This window comes from Podarcis pityusensis (genome assembly GCF_964106645.2).
Source record: "Podarcis pityusensis genome assembly, chromosome: 8".
Lineage (NCBI taxonomy): Eukaryota > Metazoa > Chordata > Lepidosauria > Squamata > Lacertidae > Podarcis > Podarcis pityusensis.
In genome coordinates this window covers 73,337,537-73,351,031 of record NC_138033.1, presented here as the reverse complement: position 1 = coordinate 73,351,031, position 13,495 = coordinate 73,337,537, and the positions used below count along the sequence as shown (strand labels likewise).

At 44.7% G+C, this 13,495-nt stretch overlaps 1 protein-coding gene across 3 annotated transcripts in view; it reads right to left on the bottom strand.

Moving 5' to 3' along the window:
- Positions 1–13,495, bottom strand: part of NOC2L (NOC2 like nucleolar associated transcriptional repressor) — an 85,987-nt gene that overhangs the window by 46,257 nt on the left and 26,235 nt on the right. For all 3 annotated transcript variants that reach the window (XM_081016080.1, XM_081016081.1, XM_081016082.1), the window contains exons 4-9: positions 9,216–9,326; positions 8,810–8,930; positions 6,050–6,140; positions 2,723–2,801; positions 1,777–1,887; positions 985–1,098 (exon numbers count right to left, since the gene is read on the bottom strand). In XM_081016080.1, coding sequence (XP_080872206.1) covers positions 985–1,098; positions 1,777–1,887; positions 2,723–2,801; positions 6,050–6,140; positions 8,810–8,930; positions 9,216–9,326 — 627 coding nt within the window. The remainder of the gene's footprint in view (positions 1–984; positions 1,099–1,776; positions 1,888–2,722; positions 2,802–6,049; positions 6,141–8,809; positions 8,931–9,215; positions 9,327–13,495) is intronic.

Here is a 13,495-nt window from a genome sequence, read left to right as displayed (position 1 = left end):
GCTCCCAGTGGGCCCTGGTGACTGAACTATGGAAAGACATTGTTTCAGCCAAGGCCCTGAGTGTATGGTGGCAAGGCCTCTAAAGTCGCACCTTGTTTTGCGGCCGGGATCTGTTCTGGAGCCCTGGCCGCTAGCTGAAAAGGATGCAGGGCAAAGTGCCACGTTTGCACACACTCGCAGAGCGGTTTGCGCTTCTGCGCATGCACGAAGCGTGATTTAGCGCTTCTGCGCATGCGCGAGCAGCAAACCCGTAACTAACCCGTTCCGGTACTTCCGGGGTTGCCGCAGACGGTCGCCAGAATGGACGCTAGACAAGGCGGACGTTTGTGGAGGTATTACTGTACTACTGCTGGACCAACCTCCTTGTGAACTCTGAAGCTGGCTTAAAGATCTGATTCTGCAGGCACTGACTTCTACGCTAAGGAAAGGACAGGGATGTTATTGGGGGGCACGCATAGGAGTCTGAGGAAGGTAGGTGTGCTCTATCCTCAGGCCACAGCAGGGGCATGAAGGGGTGTGGAGCATAGGCATAGCCAGGATTAGGGTGGTGGTGGGGAGAGACTTTACGTAGGGAGAGCAGAACCAAGTTACCTGTGACACAATCGGTCAGTTAGTTAAGTATTTTTATTTATTTACTTGATATCGGGGGGGGGGGTGTAGTTGCACCTCCCTGGCTACGCCCATGGTGTGCAGCACCGTGTATTTCCTCCTCATCCATGTCTTCTTTAGGGGAGTAAGAGGGGCCAGCTTCTGGGGCCATGACACCTGTGGCCCTCCAGGTATCACTGGACTACAACTCCCATCATTCCTGAGCACTAACCATGCTGTTTGGGGCTGGTGGGAATCCATGATCATCTTCAGGGCTGCAGGTTCCCCCGTCATGATCCTGAGCCTTTTGACTCACAGTAGACAATAGGGGACCAATGCCTTCCCATCAATAGTATGGCATGCATATGTTGAGGTGGCTTTTCTCCACCACCTTACCTTAAGAACTGGGTTCAAGTAGACATCTTTTTTATGTCGGCAGATTTTGTTGAGCACCAGGAAAGCCAGCACCCTAACGGTTTCCTCGCCTGTGCTCCAGAGACGGGTAGCTTGCTGGAAATAAAGAAAAGAAGAATCAAGAAAATTCACACACAGACCAGCAGACAGGTTCCCAGTCCGCTAGCTTCCACCCAATCTCAAAACACAGACCACCTCTGTTATCCATACAACCTGTCCTGGAAGCTTAGGGTGACAATCAGTTGTAGGTGTGTATCAACTGATAATATTCTGATAACTGGGGGCACATTTTTAATCTAATTATTGACTCATGTTTATTTTCTTACAAAACAATAGTTGGTAAGAAGCTTCTGAGGAACACTACCATCTCCTCGCTCACACAGGAGTGAGCGCCTCTTCTAATGCTACTTTCAGAGGGTATTTCTTCCTTTTCTAAAAGAACTTAAGATCAAAGTTGCCAAAGTGGTGCCCTCCAGGAGTTCCTGGACTACAACTCCCATCATCCCTGACCACTGACCAGAAGGGCTGGAGTTGTTAGTTCAACAATATCCAAAGGCTGCCTCTGAGTTAAGAAATTCTGCCCGGGTTTACTTTATTCCTCCTCCCTCCCAATCACCTTTCCTTTTTCCCCGTGTCTTTTTAGATTAGAAGGGACTGTCTTACCACTTATCACTGACATTTGTAAGCCGTTATGGGAGTATTTTTTCTGCTTTTTTGGCTGAAGAGCGGCATTAAAACTAGATAAATAAATAAAGCACCAGCTGCCGAACTCACCTTGAGCAGCATCCGAGTTTGTTTTGGAAAAGTCAAGAAATAAGGCACGATGGAGCTGACATGCTGGAGGACAGCTGCTCCCACAGAGGCTTCTGTCAAACATGAGAGGAGCTGCAGAAATGGGCAGAATGTGCGGGAAGCATTAAAACCTGGGTGAGACTCACAAGCTGCAATCTCACCAAATTGTACATCTATCTCTTAAGCTGGTCAGAGGCACACAAGTGCCCCTCCTTCCACAATGTTCAACCGAGGGACCAAGCCAAACATTGAATTCCACTAACTGCAATTGAGGACCTCCACCCACCCACCCCAAACCAAGGTTTGAGCTTCCAAGAGTAAAGCAGCCAAACCACAATTGCAGGCCTGATTTGCTTTCCCCTGGAGGCAACAACTATAGTTTATCTGTTCCAGAGCTCACTCCATCCTCTGCCCGTTGGTCACAACAGACACAACTGCCCTGGGACAGAGCTCAGAGCCTGCTACCTGATGTAACTTGTGGAAGGGCATCACTCAGTGGTGGAGTATCTGCTTTGCACACAAGAGACCCCAGGTTCAATCCCCAACATCTGCAGGTGCGGCTGGGAGAGGCTCCCTCTCTGCAACCCTGCAGAGCCGCTGCCAGCCAAGAGTCAACAAAGCATGATTGTGCAATGGGCTCAGTGCAAAGCAGCTTCCTACATCACTATCTCTTAAGGGCAGGGGCATATCGCAGCGGTACATCATCTGCCTTGAATGCAGAAGGTCCTAGGTTCAATCCCCGACATCTCCAGCTAGGGCTGGGAATGTCCCCTGTCGGCCACCCTGGAGAGAGCTGCTATCAATCAGTGCAAACAATACTAAGCTAGATGGCATCAGTGGTCTGACTCCATATAAGGCACTGTCACAGGGCTGAGGAGTGATGGATGCAGGTTTTGAACCAGTCCATCAACTCCCCCGCACCTTTTACCTGGATGGTACAGCCAAGGTGAGTTTTGATGTCTAAGCGAAGCTTTCCCCAAAGCGGACTGGAAGAGGGAAGGACCATCCTAAAGAACAAAAGAAATATATTGTGTGTTATTTAGGCATAGCAGCGCAAGATGAAAATTGGTGGCAGCCTTCCCGTGTGTTTATATGCGGAGGTGAGTCCATCATGGACTTGGGACACAGAGGGTGTTACTCAACTCAGAACAGACCTATTGAAATTAATGGACTTCACTTAGTGGTGCTCATTCTACTCGAGTAAAACTTAATTGACCATCTCAAAGAATTCGGTGCAGAAATCAGTATCCTGAGAACCACAACCTTCCATCCACCCCTCCCAGAGTTTCATTTTAAAACAAGCTTCTAGCCCTCGTCGCTAGAAAGGTTGACTTCAAAGTGTCTGGACAATGGCCACTGAAATTTAGCATATAATGTGCTAAATCTGCAAAGTTTAGCTGAAGTCTTGAGAATTTGGCTTTCCCTGGCAGGAATCCTAAAAAAAAAACCAAAAAAACAAAGCAGCACAGACTATGCACACAACCGTGTAGATAAAATATGCCATCTATAGCATGCTGTCGTGGTGAACGTTGTTACCTCGATTTCACTACAGGCCTTGGGGACAGGGAGGTGCCACATCTATTTTACAGAAAGGGAGCAGAGGCAGAGAAGGTGTGAATAACTTGCTCAGCACCATCCAGCAAATCCATGGCTGACCTGACAATTGAACTCAGGTCCTTTTAAGTCCTAGCAGAATTTAACTGGTTAGCCCAGGTTGCATCCAAATAATTTCTACTGAGAGCAGACCCACTGGAATAATTAAATCATGCTCAACGCTCTCAATTGGTCTACTCTGAGTAGAACCAACTTTGGAACTCCCTGCCTATTGACCATAGGAAGGCACCTTCACTGTACTCTTTCTGGCACCTGCTAAAAACATTTTTATTTAGGCACAACCATCCAGACATGTAGAAGGTTGGCAGGCATTTTAATTATGTTTTTATGTTTTAAATAGTTGTTTTCGCCGATTATTCCATTGTTTCATTCTTTCTATAAACAGCTTTTGAGGTTCAATTGCTTCTTACAATTAAGCAGTATATGAATTCTATGAAATAAAATTTTAAAATGCTCTTGAGTGGGAGGCCTCTTTTCATCTAACCTGGTCTGACCTTGCTTAGTTCAGGACTGCTGCCAAGTATACCCAGAAGCCAAGTTCATGTGCAGAAAAGCATGCATGCAACACTAATCCCACACCCCCAACCCCCAAAACCCAGCCAGATCAGATGGCAGCGCCAAAGAATGCAGGAGAATCAAATGCCCGCGGCAAGCAATAAAGGATTAATTGTACCCTCCACTAACCCAGCTGTTTGCATTCATTCCCTGTTGGAGCTAGAAAATCCAACCCCGACTCCCAGACAAACCTTCAGCCACCTCTCTCACTCTGAGTGCACCATGATCCTTGAGCTCTGATGACATGAGGGTTTCTTGGGGATAGCCAGAACATTTGAGAAGAGAAGTAACAGATTGCAAGGGGACGGAAAGGTGCCTGGAACAGGGCACCCAGCCGCTGGCAGATGGTACAGCACCTCACGTGCCCCCAGCGCTCTGACAGCAACATAGGAAGGTGGCTTAGACAGAGCCAGACCATTTTTGGGCTCCAACTCCTATCAGCATCAGCCAAAGCATACGGGCAGGAGCCAAGGACAGTCGGAGGGCACCAGGTTGGGCAAGGCTGCCATAAACTAACTTTCATTTCTATGAAATTCTCTCCATAATTTCTGTGCTCTCTTCTTTTCCAAGTACAGTTTTGATTACTGTTTTATGGTTGCTACAAATCCATAAAATGAGTGAACACCAATACAGTGGTACTTCAGTTTAAGAACAGCCCTGTTTACAAACAACTCAGGTTATGAACTTCCGCTAAACCAGAAGTTTACCTCAGTCTACAAACTTTACCTCAGTCTAAGAACAGAAGCTGAATGGTGGAAGGGCACCAGCGGCGGGAGGCCTCATTAGGGAAAGTGTGCCTCGGTTTAAGAATGGTTTCGGTTTAAGAACGGACTTCCATAACAGATTAAGTTCGTAAACCAAGGTACGAGGAGACGATGGGAAGATTCAAGGGCAATCAAAGGAAAAAACAACACACACACATAGACAGACAGAGAGAAAGATAATATAGATGTGTTTTCAAAATGAGAGCAAGAGCATCTAGTGATACCGAGGACAATCCTAGTTGTGATCCAAAAATTACCATTTGAAGTGCTGGAGAAGATGCATTTGACAGCAGCAGCAGACCAAAGAAATCGCCAAAACATAAAGTTTGTCGACAATTATGTGGATAGCTATCCAAGTCCCTTTCTGGATGTCCCACAATCATATTATAAAGCAGTTGTGCTCTATGCCATGACAAGGATCTGGGAAGTCAGACATCCAAAGATCTGTAGCATTCTTTAAAAAAACCATGGGGTGGGGGTTAAACAGAGACTTGCTGGATCAGGCCAATGGCCTATCTAGTCCAAAATCCTCACCAGCTGCTCCATGGGCTTCAAGTGACAAGAAATGAGATTCCGACTAAACACCAGGAAGAACTTTCTGACAGCAAGAGCTGTGCGACTGTGGAACGGTCTCCCCTGGGAGGTTGTGGACTTTCCCTTCCTTGGAGGCTTTTAAGCAGAGGTTGGATGGCCATCTGTCACGGATGCTTCAGCTGAGATTCCTGCATTGCAGGGGGTTGGAATAGATGGGCCTTGGGGCCCCTTCCAATGCTAAAATTCTATGATTTTATTGAGCAGACTACATCCATGCTGGAGGAGACTCTTGAGAGTCCCGTGGTCTGCAAAAAGATCAAACCTATCAAATCTGAAGGAAATCAGCCCTGAGTGCTCACTGGAAGGACAGATCCTGAAGCTGAAGCTCCAATACTTTGGCCACCTCATGAGAAGAGAAGACTCTCCCTGGAAAAGACCCTGATGTTGGGAAAGATGGAGGGCACAAGGAGAAGGGGATGACAGAGGATGAGATGGTTGGACAGTGTTCTCGAAGCTACCAGCATGAGTTTGACCAAACTGCCGGAGGCAGTGGAAGACAGGAGTCCCTGGAGTGCTCTGGTCCATGGGGTTACGAAGAGTCGGACATGTCTGAATGACTAAACAACATCATCCATAATCTGAAAGCAACAGCAACTCTCCCCAGTTGCAATTCCTAGCAACTGGCGTTCAGAGGCATTCTGCCTCCAACAATGGAGATGAGACATAGCCATGGTTGTTAGTAGTCACTGACAAGATTTATCCTCCAATTAAAAAAAAAAACAACTTACTTGGATTTGTTTTTTGCAGCTTTCACCTGAAGCAATTTCTGCAGCAGTTTAAAAAGATCGCGAATGCAGAAGGACACCAGGGTATTGAACACTAAACAGGACAGAAAACAAACCTATGTAACCAGACATAACACTTCCTTTGCAGTAAGGAACAAAGCAGTTCTAGATCACACACAGGGCTGTGTATGTGTGTTTGTGTGCACACGCATGTGTGTTTTACCTCTAAACATCTGCAATTAGGATTAATTTGACATCAACCCTCCTAGGAATCTCAGTGTGAACTTATTCTGCTTAAAAAGCAACATCCTAGTCCTCAAGGCGATGAGGATAATCTTGACAATACAAATTTTGGTAAAAAGGGGGGAATGGGTAGATGAGAACAGGACTTAAATTGATCAAGGAGCTTTAAAGGGGGGGTTAAAAAAAGTGGGGCAGCACTATTAAATAGAGTGAACTGGAAGGTCAGCAGCATCTGACACTTAAGAATCACACAAAAGAGGTAAAATCCCAATTTGCATACGAGTCTGAAAACATTTGCATCTTTTATCTCAAGACCTACCTGACTGCCCTGTTATAAACAAACAAACAAATCATTTTGCAAAATGCCCAGCTGCCTAAATGAATGCATGCACCTACTGGGCCAATTATTAACTGTCATGAATTCAGCACCCTTGAGCACAACTCAGAGGTGGGTGTGTGGGTGTGTGGGTGTACACGCAGAGATACACAAGGAGTATATCAGAATGTGTGGGGCACCCCCTGCAGAACCATTTGGGTAGGTGAAGTAGCACTAGAAAGTTTTAGCAATAACTGATGCTCCTTTGGCTCCCCCTGCTGGAATGGCTCCTGTATAGCCAGAGGGGTAGCTCTTAAATACCCTTCTTTATACAGTCATACCTCGTGTTGTGTTAGGTTCATGTTGCGTCTTTTCAGCTTGCAAATGTGGCAAACCCGGAAGTATATACTTCCAGGTTTCGCCACGTGCGCGCGCGCAGAAGCACTCTATCGTGCCGCGCATGCGCACAGAAGTGGTGCTCTAATTACGGACTTTTCTGGGTGCAAACAGCACCCTGGAATGGATCGAGTCCGTAACTAGATGTACCACTGTACAGGATAATATGGTAACTATACAGGCCTCTCTGGCAGTGCTCATCTTTTTGTGGGGTGGACATGCCCTTATTATTTCTATTTTTAATATATTACTAGATAAGCATTTTGTATTATACACTGTTTTATATTTTCCAGCTTTTAACATAGGAAGTTGCCTTATATGGTGCCAGGTAATTTGTCCACCCGGCTGAGAACTCTTTGCACTGATTAGCAGCCGCACTCCTGAGTTTCAAAGAGGGATCTTTTCCCAGCTCTGCTTGGGAGATGCCCCTGAACCTGAGACCTTCTCCCAAAGCAGGTGCTTTGCCCCTTAACTTCAGCACTTCCCCTGGGGCAGAGGGAACTGACTACAGGCACCTTTACAGAAAGGTAGTGCACTCTCAATGGACACCCTGCCGGCACAAGGGAATATGGGGGTCCTCCTACTTAATCTCACCTTAGAGGCAAAGTTTGAGAGGCAGCAGTTAAGCCTCCTCTGACACTGGTAGAGTGCACAGCACAAAATAAACAAAGGAAGAATGTTCCTGGTGATGCTACTTTGAGCTGCACTTGCAGCAGCAGAATCACATGACACAGGATCTTTTCGGACTATGCTGTCCAAACCGCAAAAGGGACAACTTCAGGTTTTAATGACTTGCATGGATTTTGGTTTGGGAAGGCTTTCCCCAAAGGGTGGCCCAGCCCTTTTATATAGTACCAGCTGTGCAACTGCAGAAATGTTTGTCATTGCGCTTCTACTGCTTATTTAAGCCACCCCTTTTCCTGTTTCATCTTACTGTAGCTCCAAAGCATTTTAGGAATCTTCAAATAAAGGAATAAAAATAATGACACCCACACACCCCGACACCAGACATTATAGTCCTTGCATGAAGAACACTAGAAGTTTAGGGTTCTGGATCAGCCGTCTCTTTGATATGCCACTTTCTAGATGTAACAGGTTTGTTTCCTGATCGATTTCAAATACATGAACACAGGTAGCTGCCTTACGCAGAGTCAGACCACTGGCCGATTCAGCTCAGTACTGTCTACCCTCACTGGCAGCAGCTCTCCAGGGTTTCAGGAAGGGAGTCTCTCCCAGGCCCATCTGGAGATGCAGGGATGAAACCTGGGACCTTTTGCAAGCAAATCAGATGCTCTGCCACTGAGCTATGACCGCTCCCCATTCATCCTCCTATATTGTGAATAGTAGGTAAAGGTAAAGGGACCCCTGACCATTAGATCCAGTCATGACCGACTCTGGGGTTGCGGCACTCATCTCACTTTATTGGCCGAGGGAGCCGGTGTACAGCTTCCGGATCATGTGGCCAGCATGACTAAGCCGCTTCTGGCAAACCAGAGCAGCACACGGAAACGCCGTTTACCTTCCCGCTGGAGTGGTACCTATTTATCTACTTGCACTTTGATGTGCTTTTGAACTGCTAGGTTGGCAGGAGCAGGGACCGAGCAACGGGAGCTCACCCCATCACGGGGCTTCGAACCGCTGACCTTCTGATCGGCAAGTCCTAGGCTCTGTGGTTTAACTCACAGCACCACCCGCATTGTGAATGGTACAGTCCAGTAAACCCATGTGTCACACAATTCCGCTGCATGAGTAGGTTCTCTATCACCACTAGGGGCAAAAGGCAAGCATGAGAAGTGCTGGAAGCTCACCTGTGCCATCAGTGACTTTGTACTTGCCAGGTTCCAGCCCCGAGGCATCCCCCTTGGCTGTTACCACGCAGGCTTTGAAAGCCTGGGTGATCTCGTGGAAGAGCTTTGCTGTGAGCTGCTTCTGTAGAAAAGAGGACAGAGCAATGGGAAGATGATTAAGGAGAGACAGACAGATACAGCTTTCTTCGCGTCATTAAAAATTAAGACGAGGAATGTGGAAACCGACAGTCCCAGGGTGTAACAGTTCAGCCACCTTTGATATTAACACCAAAGGGAGCGTGCCGCATGTTTTCTTAGGATACTTGCTATAGGATGGGCACAAGGACAGGTGATCAGCACCCCAATTTAATCAGCGCTACCCTTAAAAAACGGAGTGGGAAGGAAATCAAACGGCCTCATCTCTTGCCTCTGCAGCTGCTTTCCAATGCTCCACCATCTTCAAATTTACATTGATGAAGTCCACTTTTTTCCGTTTGCTGGTTTGCTCTTCTTCATCATCTTCATCATCACTGGCTTCCTGCAAAAGATTTTACAATGGTGCCGAGAGGTTATCATAAAGACGTAATAAGCAGTCACCAGCAGGTTTTTCAGATACCTGGAAGGCAGATTTGGAAGAGGACTCTCTGCCTGTGTACTCACCCCTAAAATGCCAGGGGAAGCTCAATGGTTACAACACATGCTTTGCTAAAAATAAAAAGAGCACATGCTTTGTGTGTAAAAGGTCCCAGAATTTCAATCACTGGCATGCTTATGTAGGGCTGGAAAAGCCCAGCCCCATCCAAAACCTTGGAGACCTGATGGTAATCTCCACAGTCCTTTTCCCCACCTGGTGCTCTTCAAGAGGTTTTGGGCTACAACTCCCACACACACCCCAAAATCATAGTGGGCAGTCAGGGACGGAGAAAATAGTGGTCTTAAAGCCTCTGGAGTTCAGTAAAAGTGCCAAGGGGTCACAGCACAGAATGGCTGCCATGAGCAGCCAAAGTGTTATTTTAAAAAGGCAACAGTACTCCATAGTAATGAGTACTGTCAGAACAGAATCAGGGCTTCTGTCGTGGCTTCCTCCAACAAATCCTGGGAAGTGCCACTTGTTTTTGTTTTAATTGGTATTTAATTGAAAGGCTTTCATTTCTACAGAAATGTGATAAAAGGAATTTTTTTAAAATGTGGAAGAGAAAAAACGTGCCAAAAGTACAGTGTAATACAGGCTTCCTCAACCTCAGCCCTCCAGATGTTTTGAGACTACAATTCCCATCTTCCCTGACCACTAGTCCTGCTAGCTAGGGATCATGGGAGTTGTAGGCCAAAAACATCTGGAGGGCCGAGGTTGAGGAAGCCTGGTGTAATACATTTTGGAAATTCAATTTCATTTCTACAGCTTATGGTATAGATATAAGTGATATTATTATCCTTACATATGGCTGCTAATAACCTACTGCCTTCTGCATAAACCTGTTACAGATATCAATATATTTGTCTGAAATCTATGTCTATAAGCAATCCATTCATACGTTGCAAGTGTTATCACGTTCTCAATCCATTGATTGGGAAGTGATGTTTATGAAGGGTGGTGAAAGTTGTTAGGAGACCCCCATTCCTCTGACGGTACTACTATCCCCAAGAGTGATTTATCAAGCAATTCTTCTTTCCTGAAATTCTGGGAATCGAAGCTCTGTGAGAGGAATAGGGATCTCTTAACAACTTTCAACACCCTTCATAAATGTCCCTTCCCAAAATTCTTTGGGGTAAGCCATGACTGTTTAAACTGTCATAATAGTGCTTTAAATGTGGGCCTAACAAGTCTATCAATTTCAGTGTGTTTACTCTGAGTAAAACTTAGTTGGCTAGAACCCTCCAGACTTAATCTCTGGCCCAGTAATACTCTGGAGTAATACAAACAAAAAATAACCATGATACAAATTTAGGGTACCTGGAGAAAAAACATTCTGGAAAACCCACATCATTACTCTTAAGCTTTTTCCTAGAGCTCATGACAGCAGCTAAAATTTTCACTAGGATACTTAGAACTCCAGAGGGTGACCTCTGTAAGGAATTTTATCCAGGATATATATAGCCATCGTAAACCCTTGTACAATCTAACAGTACTCATGTGCCAACCAATTCAACCAGTGAAGCACATTTATGGGCTGAATCTATCAACCAACAGCACTCTATTGTAGATGAGGTAAGATAATTTTGCTTTCAAGAGATTATGAAGCACAAGCTAGCTACCGCAAGACCCACCAGTAATGGCCACCAATGAGAATGGCTTCAGAAAAAGACTATATAGAGTAATTCATGGAGAGAGCTATCAAGGGCTGCTAGGCCACAATGGCTATGTTAGGCCTCCACCGATGGGGAACGTTATGCGTCTTAATGAAGACCAGATGCTGGGAATCACAAAGGGGGAGAATGGTGCTGTGCTCAGATCCTGCTTTCAAGCTTTCAAAGAAGTATCAGGTTGCCCACTATGAAAACAGGATGCTGAACTAGTAGGGCAACAGGCCTGATCCAGCCCATTCCAAGAATAATCTTCCCAGGAGCTCTGGGAGGTTTTGCTCTTGGGTCTACTGATACATGACAGTGAGGCCACTCTGGGCAGCTTCCAACAAACTGAAACACAGCAAGACATCAAACATCAAAATATTCCCTAGCCTTCAGATGTCTTCTAAAGGCCTTTGGTCGAGGTTCAGTCTGACTCCCTCTCCCCTTTCATAAGAACTTGCATGAAAGTGGCCTCCTAATTTTTTTCACAGGCCCATATAAGTTCACCACAAACAGCTGGGCTTGGTGAGCAGTTTAAGGTCCCCAACCCTAATCTGCGGGTTGCCATCTGATTGGATTTTATTCTGATCCTGATCTGATTTTAGGATGTATTTTAATTGACTGCCTGATTTTATGTTAATGTGTTATACATTTGATGTTAGCCACTGAGCCCAGTTTTAGCCGGGGTATAAATAAATAAATAATAATAATAATAATAATAATAATAATAATTACTCATCTCCTTGACATCTGATGGGAGGGCATCCCACAAGGCAGGCGCCACTACCGAGAAGGCCCTCTGCCTAGTTCCCTGTAACCTCTCCACGTGCAGGCTGAATGATGGGGGTGGAAAAGCTCCTGGTGCTGCTCTTTTATCTTATCTTGTTGCTCTGTGGTGCATTGTTTTATTGGTGTAGTTTTATTTTAAGGATTCGGTTATTTTTTAAAAATTGGCTACCACTAAATGTTAAAATGACAACTACATGCTACTCAGAGAACACCCAGTGAAAAAAATGGGCATAAGACAGTCAGCCTCATTCATTCCAGTATTCAGCTATATTTTATTCAGTGTAGACCTACTGAAATTAATGGACACAGCTTACTCATTTTTATTAATTTCAGTGGGCCTATTCCAAGTAACATTTAGTTGACCAACACCCTATCAATGTTAGAAACTCAAATATATAAGCCAGTTGCTAAAAGCACCTCTAACTTAGGTTACGGTCAACACAATGGAATGTCTATCCCCCTCTCTTTTTATTACAATTACAAAGCAAAAATTGAATTGTATATATTGTCAATGTTAATATATTTAATTATTCAGTTGCACATTTTACCAATTCCAGTCATCTTTTTTCAAAACACACAAACTAATACACAATTCACACCAGTGACACATTTTCAATACCACATTTTTAATAGCAATTGCTACTGGGACACTATAAACCTATATGGGGCTCAGCCTTAGTAATAGCGGCCAACCATGTCATTTGAATAACTAATATTTATAAATACCAGTATATGTATGTGTGTGTGCATTATATAAAATATTGTGCTACACTTGTATGTAACACAGCTTTGTATGTCAGTAATATTTTATGTAGTGCTAGTGCTAAATCCATAAACCAATTATAAGTGGCATCATGATCGTTACAGTAGCGTAACACTAATTCATTTGCTAAGATTACTGCACAATTTATTAAGAGTACTATGACAAGGACAAAAAACTGCAAAGTTTGTTACAAAAGGTGAATGAATAAATTGAATTAGATGTTTAATTTCGCTTAAAGAATAGAAAATATTGCTACCACACTTCAGTTTCGAAAATAGTTTTTCTTTTTAGAAGTCTGGTCTTCCAATATGCTCTATAGCAACATCCTTCCACCACAAATTAATTGCATTTTCAGGATTGAAAACCTCCAGGTTGGGGCCATTCATCTGGATCATTAGTAAGTCGTCAACGGTAGTCACAAGCCGACTATTCCAAATGTCTGTTTTAATCAGATTTAACTGGTTAAAGCCCCTCTCACATTCTGCAGTACTAAGTGGGAGAACCTGCAAAAAGTTCAAAACTTTACATATATTAATATATGAATCAGAAGCTGTTGACTCTGCTTGAAGACGCTGCCAAGCTTCTTCACATGTGATGACTCTCTTATTCCGAGCCCACACTTTAAAATCCTGATATTCCTCCATGATGGCTTCCTTGTCGACTTTTACATTGATAGGCAATGCTTGCATCAGTTCACTCAATTCTTTTTCTCCATGGTTACTTGTAGACGAGTCCCTTTCACCGACTGGCTCGGGTACGTTGCATGGGTCAAATATTTCCACATTTCGTAGAACTTTGTCGTTTCTGATACTGTCCAACCGTTTGTCTATTCCTTCCACAATTGAACTCAGCAAGACACGTCGATCTTC